At 41.9% G+C, this 9,345-nt stretch overlaps 1 protein-coding gene across 1 annotated transcript in view; it reads left to right on the top strand.

The window, feature by feature from the left end:
• Positions 1–8,490: 8,490 nt before the first annotated feature.
• The window catches only part of pola1 (polymerase (DNA directed), alpha 1), a 99,138-nt gene continuing 98,283 nt past the window's right edge, over positions 8,491–9,345 (top strand). The window contains exon 1 of the mRNA XM_020509031.2: positions 8,491–8,663. Coding sequence (XP_020364620.1) covers positions 8,615–8,663 — 49 coding nt within the window. The 5' untranslated portion in view covers positions 8,491–8,614. The remainder of the gene's footprint in view (positions 8,664–9,345) is intronic.

The raw sequence follows: 9,345 nt of genomic DNA, 5'->3' as shown, positions 1-9,345 counted from the left end.
TTTACACTGTTTATTGTTGAAATGAAAACATGTACAGCTCTTATTGGGATATCATATTCCAGAATCTATGTGTCTCTTGACATGACAGAATTCCTTATGTTTTGAAATCTCAGCACATATACAAAACAATCTAATTTGATGAAGCATAGCACTGAATAAATATTTTTTGGACATAATGCAACCATTCTGTTTGGATTCATTGTTATTTTGTAATTCCAGGTGGCACTACATTTATACACCTGACAGAGTAACCAGAAATGTGAATGTTAAATGTTTTGTTCAATGCTAGGAGTTAACTTTAGATGAACACTAGTGTTGAATAGAAATAATTGTTAATTATCCCAGTGTTACATTTGAGTAACTCTGGCAGGTGTAATGCAGTGTTAATATATATGTATATATATATTAACTCTCAAGTAGCCATAGGCAAGATAAAATGTGCCACACCTCGGCTCTCTGACCACCTGTCCCTCATGAAAAAGTACTACTGAATTAGTACACAAAACCTATTTGTGCAGTAGTGACTATGTAGAGACGTGTAGGGGTTGTGTATTGAATGTGTAGTTTATGCACTACTCAAGATAAACAAGTAGAGTTTTGTAGTGTTCAGTAGGAAAACTGTTTCTCCAGTAGTAATCAGGTGGAGCTTTTTACTACTTGATGTTGGTAGTAAATAAGTAGCTTTTTGCAAGTGCAGAAGACAAAAGAGGAAGTAGTTGGTTGTTGTTTGCTAGCTACTGTATTTGACAATACCGAAGGTAATCATCTTCAACCCTGCGTCATCCTGTCTTTCATAACCCTTATGCTGGCACCATCTAAGTTTAACTTTCCTTTATTGCTAGCCAAAAATTGTGTTTAGCCTAACTGTTTGCTAGCCTCTGTTTTTGTCATGCTAGCTAATAAGTGTTTGTTTGTATGCAAATGTACAGTAGCCTATGTTTATATTGGTACACTTAACCATTCTACTTCCCTCTTTTGGCCTGTTGCCAGGGAGGCCCTCGACGTAAGAAAACTGGAGGCCACTGTTGGTAAGATTAACATTGTTTATCAAATGTTTTTGTCTTATGTGACCTCTGTTAGCAGATGATTGATAATGGCTTATAATTGGTTGTCACTTAAATGTTACATGGTGGAGAAATGTGGATCCAACAAAAAAAGAGGATCTGAAGATGGTTAAGTCAAAGCTGAATGAAGACCAGGCATAAAATACATTTAAAAAAAAATGTAAATATGTAATTTTATCGGAGCAGATAGTGTGCTATAGGCTATTATTTTCTCAAGCTCAGAAAGTGTCATCCTGGACCTGGACCTATTCTATAGAATAGGCCTAGGTGGCCCTATCACACTTCTACAACTTTGTCTGTGTTACTTCCTTCAATAAGCCAAAAATAAGAACAAAGCTGGTCAGTAGAGTCTTGCATGGGCTACAATGGCACTTTTGTAGGACTGGTGGTTGAACTGTGTAGTGTCACTGTGCCAATAATATTATGCGTTTGCGTGTCCCCCATGCCCGAGCACGCTTTCATCCTCCAATTTGGGACAGGAGAATCTTTGTGCGTTGCGTGCCCAAGAGTCCAGCCGAGGTCACCCTGGAAACAAGCTTCATTGCAATAAAAAGGGGATACTTTCCACAGTCAAATTATCTTTAGATAGGTTGTGACTAGAGGGAGTATAGCTACGAGCTCAGTCAGAACCCTTTAGATAGGACTCGACTCTCTTTTAGAAATGTGTCAGTAGCTCGCAGAGGTGGGACTAGTCATGAACGGAGGTTGGACAGTGTGTGAATGACCTCCTGCCAAATGAAATACGAGACATAATTCCCTCAGATTACACAGACCCACAAAGAACTAAAAAATAAATCAAATTTTGATCAACTCCCATATAGAGATCGACCGATTATGATTTTAACGTAGATACCGATTATTGGAGGACCAAAAAAAGCAGATAACGATTAATCGGCCAATATATATTTGTAATAATGACAATTACTAAACATTACTGAATGAACACTTATTTTAGATTAATATAATACGTCAATAAAATCTATTTAGTCTCAAATAAATAATGAAACATGTTCAATTTTGTTTAAATAATGCAAAAACAAAGTTGGAGAAGAAAGTAAAAGTGCAATATGTGCCATGTAAAAAAGCTAACGTTTATGTTCCTAGCTCAGAACATGAGAACATATGAAAGCTGGTGGTTCCTTTTAACATGAGTCTTCAATATTCCCAGGTAAGACGTTTTAGGTTGTAGTTATAGGACTATTTCTCTCTATACCATTTGTATTTCATATATCTTTTACTATTGGATGTTCTAATAGGTACTTCAGTATTGCCAGCCAAATCTCAGGAGTTGATAGGCTTGAAGTCATAAACAGAGCAATGCTTGAAGCACAGCGAAGAGCTGCTGGCAAATGCAGGAAAGTGCTGTTTGAATGAATGCTTAAGAGCCTGCTGCTGCCTACCACCGCTCAGTCAGACTGCTCTATCAAATCATAGACTTAATTATAATATAATAACACACAGAAATACGAGCCTTAGGTCATTAATATGGTCAAATCCGGAAACTATCATTTCAGAAACAAAATGTTTATCCTTTCAGTGAAATACGGAACCGTTCTCTATTTTATTTAACGGGTGGCATCCATAAGTCTAAATATTGCTGTTACATTGCACAACCTGCAATGTTATGTTGTAATTACGTAAAATTCTGGCAAATTAGTTAGCAACGAGCCAGGAGGCCCAAACTGTTGCATATACCCTGACTCTGCGTGCAATGAACGCAAGAGAAGCGGCACAATTTCCCTAGTTAATATTGCCTGCAAACATTAATTTATTTTAACTAAATATGCAGGTAAAAAAAATATACTTCTGTGTATTGATTTTAAGAAAGGCATTGATGTTTATGGTTAGGTACATTCGTGCAACGTTTGTGCTTTTTTCACAAATGCGCTTTTGTTAAATCATCCCCCGTTTGGAGAAGTTGGCTGTCTTTGTTAGGAAGAAAAATTTATTCATGCTTTTGTTACTTCTAGGTTAGACTACTGCAATGCTCTACTTTCCGGCTACCCGGATAAAGCACTAAATAAACTTCAGTTAGTGCTAAATATGGCTGCTGGAATCCTGGCTAGAACCAAAATATTTGATCATATTACTCCAGTGCTATCAGCAAGGGCTGATTTCAAGGTTTTACTGCTAACCTACAAAGCATTACATGGGCTTGCTACTACCTATCTCTCTGATTTGGTCCTGCCGTACATACCTACACGTACGCTACGGTCACAAGACGCAGGCCTCCTAATTGTCCCTAGAATTTCTAAGCAAACAGCTGGAGGCAGGGCTTTCTCCTATAGAGCTCCATTTTTATGGAATGGTCTGCCTACCCATGTGAGAGACGCAAACTCGGTCTCAACCTTTAAGTCTTTACTGAAGACTCATCTCTTCAGTGGGTCATATGATTGAGTGTAGTCTGGCCCAGGAGTGTGAAGGTGAACGGAAAGGCTCTGGAGCAACGAACCGCCCTTGCTGTCTCTGCCTGGCCAGTTCCCCTCTTTCCACTGGGATTCTCTGCCTCTAACCCTATTACAGGGGCTGAGTCACTGGCTTACTGGTGCTCTTTCATGCCATCCCTAGGAGGGGTGCGTCACTTGAGTGGGTTGAGTCACTGATGTGATCTTCCTGTCTGGGTTGGTGCCCCCCCTTGAGTTGTGCCGCGGCGGAGATCTTTGTGGGCTATACTCGGCCTTGTCTCAGGATGGTAAGTTGGTGGTTGAAGATATCCCTCTAGTGGTGTGGGGGCTGTGCTTTGGCAAAGTGGGTGGGGTTATATCCTTCCTGTTTGGCCCTGTCCGGGGGTATCATCGGATTGGGCCACAGTGTCTCCTGACCCCTCCTGTCTCAGCCTCCAGTATTTATGCTGCAGTAGTTTGTGTCGGGGGGCTAGGGTCAGTTTGTTATATGTGGAGTACTTCTCCTGTCTTATCCAGTGTCCTGTGTGAATTTAAGTATGCTCTCTCTAATTCTCTCTTTCTTCCTCTCTCTCGGAGGACCTGAGCCCAAGGACCATGCCTCAGGACTACCTGGCATGATGACTCCTTGCTGTCCCCAGTCCACCTGGCCATGCTGCTGCTCCAGTTTCAACTGTTCTGCCTGTGATAATTATTATTTGACCATGCTGGTCATTTATGAACATTTGAACATCTTGGCCATGTTCTGTTATAATCTCCACCCGGCACAGCCACAAGAGGACTGGCCACCCCTCATAGCCTGGTTCCTCTCTAGGTTTCTTCCTAGGGAGTTTTTCCTAGCCACCGTGCTTCTACACCTGCATTGCTTAATGTTTGGGGTTTTAGTCTGGGTTTCTGTACAGTACTTTGAGATATCAGCTGATGTACAAAGGACTATATATAAATACATTTGATTTTAAATATTCTTCACACAGTTCGCAACGAGCCAGGCGACCCAAACTGCTGCATATACCCTGACTCCGCTTGCACAGAACGCAAGAGAAGTGACACAATTTCCCTAGTTAAAAGAAATGCATGTTAGCAGGCAATATTAACTAAATGTGCAGGATTAAAAAATATATACTTGTGTATTTATTTTAAAAAAGGCGTTGTTTATGGTTAGGTACACATTGGTGCAACGACAGTGCTTTTTTTTTGCAAATGTGCTTGTTAAATCGCCCATTTGGCAAAGTAGGCTGTGATTCAATGATTTTTATTTTTTATTTCACCTTTATTTCACCTTTATTTAACCAGGTAGGCTAGTTGAGAACAAGTTCTCATTTGCAACTGCGACCTGGCCAAGATAAAGCATAGCAGTGTGAGCATACAACAAAGAGTTACACATGGAGTAAACAATTAACAAGTCAATAACACAGTAGAAAACAAAGGGGGGGTCTATATACAATGTGTGCAAAAGGCATGAGGAGGTAGGCAAATAATTACAATTTTGCAGATTAACACTGGAGTGATAAAAAATCAGATGGTCATGTACAGGTAGAGATATTGGTGTGCAGAAGAGTAGAAAAGTAAATAAATAAAAACAGTATGGGGATGAGGTAGGTGAAAAGGGTGGGCTATTTACCAATAGACTATGTACAGCTGCAGCGATCGGTTAGCTGCTCAGATAGCTGATGTTTGAAGTTGGTGAGGGAGATAAAAGTCTCCAACTTCAGCGATTTTTGCAATTCGTTCCAGTCACAGGCAGCAGAGTACTGGAACGAAAGGCGGCCAAATGAGGTGTTGGCTTTAGGGATGATCAGTGAGATACACCTGCTGGAGCGCGTGCTACGGATGGGTGTTGCCATCGTGACCAGTGAGCTGAGATAAGGCGGAGCTTTACCTAGCATAGACTTGTAGATGACCTGGAGCCAGTGGGTCTGGCGACGAATATGTAGCGAGGGCCAGCCGACTAGAGCATACAAGTCGCAGTGGTGGGTGGTATAAGGTGCTTTAGTGACAAAACGGATGGCACTGTGATAGACTGCATCCAGTTTGCTGAGTAGAGTGTTGGAAGCCATTTTGTAGATGACATCGCCGAAGTCGAGGATCGGTAGGATAGTCAGTTTTACTAGGGTAAGCTTGGCGGCTTGAGTGAAGGAGGCTTTGTTGCGGAATAGAAAGCCGACTCTTGATTTGATTTTCGATTGGAGATGTTTGATATGAGTCTGGAAGGAGAGTTTGCAGTCTAGCCAGACACCTAGGTACTTATAGACGTCCACATATTCTAGGTCGGAAGCATCCAGGGTGGTGATGCTAGTCGGGCATGCAGGTGCAGGCAGCGACCGGTTGAAAAGCATGCATTTGGTTTTACTAGCGTTTAAGAGCAGTTGGAGGCCACGGAAGGAGTGTTGTATGGCATTGAAGCTTTTTTGGAGGTTAGATAGCACAGTGTCCAAAGACGGGCCGAAGGTATATAGAATGGTGTCGTCTGCGTAGAGGTGGATCAGGGAATCGCCCGCAGCAAGAGCAACATCATTGATATACACAGAGAAAAGAGTCGGCCCGAGAATTGAACCCTGTGGCACCCCCATAGAGACTGCCAGAGGACCGGACAGCATGCCCTCCGATTTGACACACTGAACTCTGTCTGCAAAGTAATTGGTGAACCAGGCAAGGCAGTCATCCGAAAAACCGAGGCTACTGAGTCTGCCGATAAGAATATGGTGATTGACAGAGTCGAAAGCCTTGGCGAGGTCGATGAAGACGGCTGCACAGTACTGTCTTTTATCGATGGCGGTTATGATGTCGTTTAGTACCTTGAGTGTGGCTGAGGTGCACCCATGACCGGCTCGGAAACCAGATTGCACAGCGGAGAAGGTACGGTGGGATTCGAGATGGTCAGTGACCTGTTTGTTGACTTGGCTTTCGAAGACCTTAGATAGGCAGGGCAGGATGGATATAGGTCTGTAACAGTTTGGGTCCAGGGTGTCTCCCCCTTTGAAGAGGGGGATGACTGCGGCAGCTTTCCAATCCTTGGGGATCTCAGACGAGATGAAAGAGAGGTTGAACAGGCTGGTAATAGGGGTTGCGACAATGGTGGCAGATAGTTTCAGAAATAGAGGGTCCAGATTGTCAAGCCCAGCTGATTTGTACGGGTCCAGGTTTTGCAGCTCTTTCAGAACATCTGCTATCTGGATTTGGGTAAAGGAGAACCTGGAGAGGCTTGGGCGAGGAGCTGCGGGGGGGGCGGAGCTGTTGGCCGAGGTTGAAGTAGCCAGGCGGAAGGCATGGCCAGCCGTTGAGAAATGCTTATTGAAGTTTTCGATAATCATGGATTTATCAGTGGTGACCGTGTTACCTAGCCTCAGTGCAGTGGGCAGCTGGGAGGAGGTGCTCTTGTTCTCCATGGACTTCACAGTGTCCCAGAACTTTTTGGAGTTGGAGCTACAGGATGCAAACTTCTGCCTGAAGAAGCTGGCCTTAGCTTTCCTGACTGACTGCGTGTATTGGTTCCGGACTTCCCTGAACAGTTGCATATCACGGGGACTATTCGATGCTATTGCAGTCCGCCACAGGATGTTTTTGTGCTGGTCGAGGGCAGTCAGGTCTGGGGTGAACCAAGTTACCGCATCGATTATATGCAACGCAGGACATGCTAACATGTTAACCTAGTAATATCATCAACCATGTGTAGTTAACTAGTGATTATGTTAAGATTGATTGTTTTTTATAAGATGTGTTTAATGCTAGCTAGCACCTTACCGTGGCTCCTTGCTGCACTCGCTTAACAGGTAGTCAGCCTGCCACACAGTCTCCTCGTGGAGTGCAATGTAATCGGCCATGATCGGTGTCCAAAAATGCAGATTACCGATTATTATGAAAACTTGAAATTGGCCCTAATTAATCAGCCATTCCGATTAATCGGTCAACCTTTACTCCCATATCTATTGGGTGAAATACCAGTGTCCAATCACAGCAGCAATATTTGTGACCTGTTGCCACAAGAAAAGGGCAAGCAGTGAAGAACAAACACCATTGTAAATTCAACCCATATTTATGTTTATTTATTTTCTCTTTTGTACTTTAACTATTCGCACATCGTTACATCACAGTATATAGCCTAAATATGACATCTGTAATGTCTCTATTCCTTTGGAACTTTTGTTCATTTATTGTTTAATTCCCTTTTGTTTATCTATTTTACTTGCTTTGCCAATGTAAACATGTTTCCATGCCAATAAAGCCCTTTGAACTGAATTGAGAGAGAGACCAAGAGCACGAGTGTTCTTGATGAAGCAAGTAATAAACAAACTCACCATGAACAACATTCATTGGTGTAAAGTACTTAAGTAGTACCTTAAAGTATGTTTACTTAAGTCATTTTTGGGGGTATCTGTACCTTACATTGCTATTTATATTTTTGCCAACTTTTACTTCACTACATTCTAAAGGAAATTATGTACTTTATACTCCATACATTTTTCATGACACCCAAAAGTACTCATTACATTTTGACAGAACAATGGTCCAATTCACGCACTTATCAAGAGAACATCCCCAGTCATCCCTACTGCCTCTGAACTGGCGGACTCACTAAACACAAATGCTTTGTTTGTAAATTATGTTGGAGAGTATCTATTTTATAAATGTGTGCCTTCTAAGGAATTTGAAATGTTTTCTACTTTTGATACTTAAGTATATTTTAGCAATTCCATTTACTTTTGACACTTATGTACATTTAAAACCAAATACTTTAGACTTTTACTCAAGTAGTATTTTACTGGTTGACGTTCACTTTTACTTGAGTCATTTTCTATTAAGGTATCTTCACTTTCACTTTTAAGTATGACAATTGAGTCCTTTTCCCACCACTGCTTATAGTCCCGACCCCAGCCCAGACTAATAACGTGATGAAGACATTGCAAACATTACTGTAGGCTCCATGGACTATGAAACAACATCGCCATCAAGCGGACACTGAACCACATTTCCATGCCAAGAATCGAAACTCCGGCGATATTCTGATTGGTTGCTTTCTTTTTGCGTCATTTCCTGCATATGACTTTCACCGGGAAGGAGCTTTGGCGCGAAATCTTCTGTTGTGTTGAACTGTGAAGCTAGCTACCAAAAAAGAGCTGAAGGTTATCAATACATTTGAAATAAATAGCAATGTCTCCGGTTTCTAAGCCAGAGAAGGACGTGGACAACCCGGACGGCGGTGAGTCTGACCGGAATATTACTGCAAACAAGCTAGCGTGAATACCCGACACGATTTAGCCAACAAGCTGTCAGCTAACTATCGCGGGCCAACAACAAAGCAAGCAACTCACGAATAGAATGACTACATTTAGCTAGCTACGTGCCATTAAATTAACACCGAATGTTCATAAATTGCATAATTACCCACAGTTAACTGGCCATTTAGCTACTGTGATGTTGACATTTTATACTTTAAGACATACTCCGCTGGTACTTTGGCGACAAAAGTATTTTTATTATAACTCCCGCTTTGAGCTAAACGTGTCTCTGTAGTTCATACATGTATAATATATGCGCATAACTAATGTTTTACCTCAATTAGCCACAAAATCCCTAGTTTGAGAGGAACTTTTCTTGGAGCTTTGCTGGACGCCATTTTCCCTTAATTCCCCACCCAGGTCAGCCACCCCCAGCAATTAAGAGTTCTAGCCAATGAGCTTCAGCCCCTCGCGTTTGTCTTCTAGCAAGAGGCCTACCCAGCGTAATCCAATGAGGTTGCAGAGCGGCTCTCAACAGCTCAGTAGAAACAGCAGAGAGAGCGCTATGATGTGGTGTCCTTACTTTATCTGCAAATATGTTTTTATTTATTTATTTTATTTTACCTTTATTTAACCAGGTAGGCAAGTTGAGAACAAGTTCTC

The sequence above is a fragment of the Oncorhynchus kisutch genome, linkage group LG18 (genome assembly GCF_002021735.2).
Source record: "Oncorhynchus kisutch isolate 150728-3 linkage group LG18, Okis_V2, whole genome shotgun sequence".
In the NCBI taxonomy this organism is placed as follows: Eukaryota; Metazoa; Chordata; class Actinopteri; order Salmoniformes; family Salmonidae; genus Oncorhynchus; species Oncorhynchus kisutch.
Note: the sequence above shows the minus strand (reverse complement) of the source record. Positions and strands in the feature narration are given on the sequence as shown.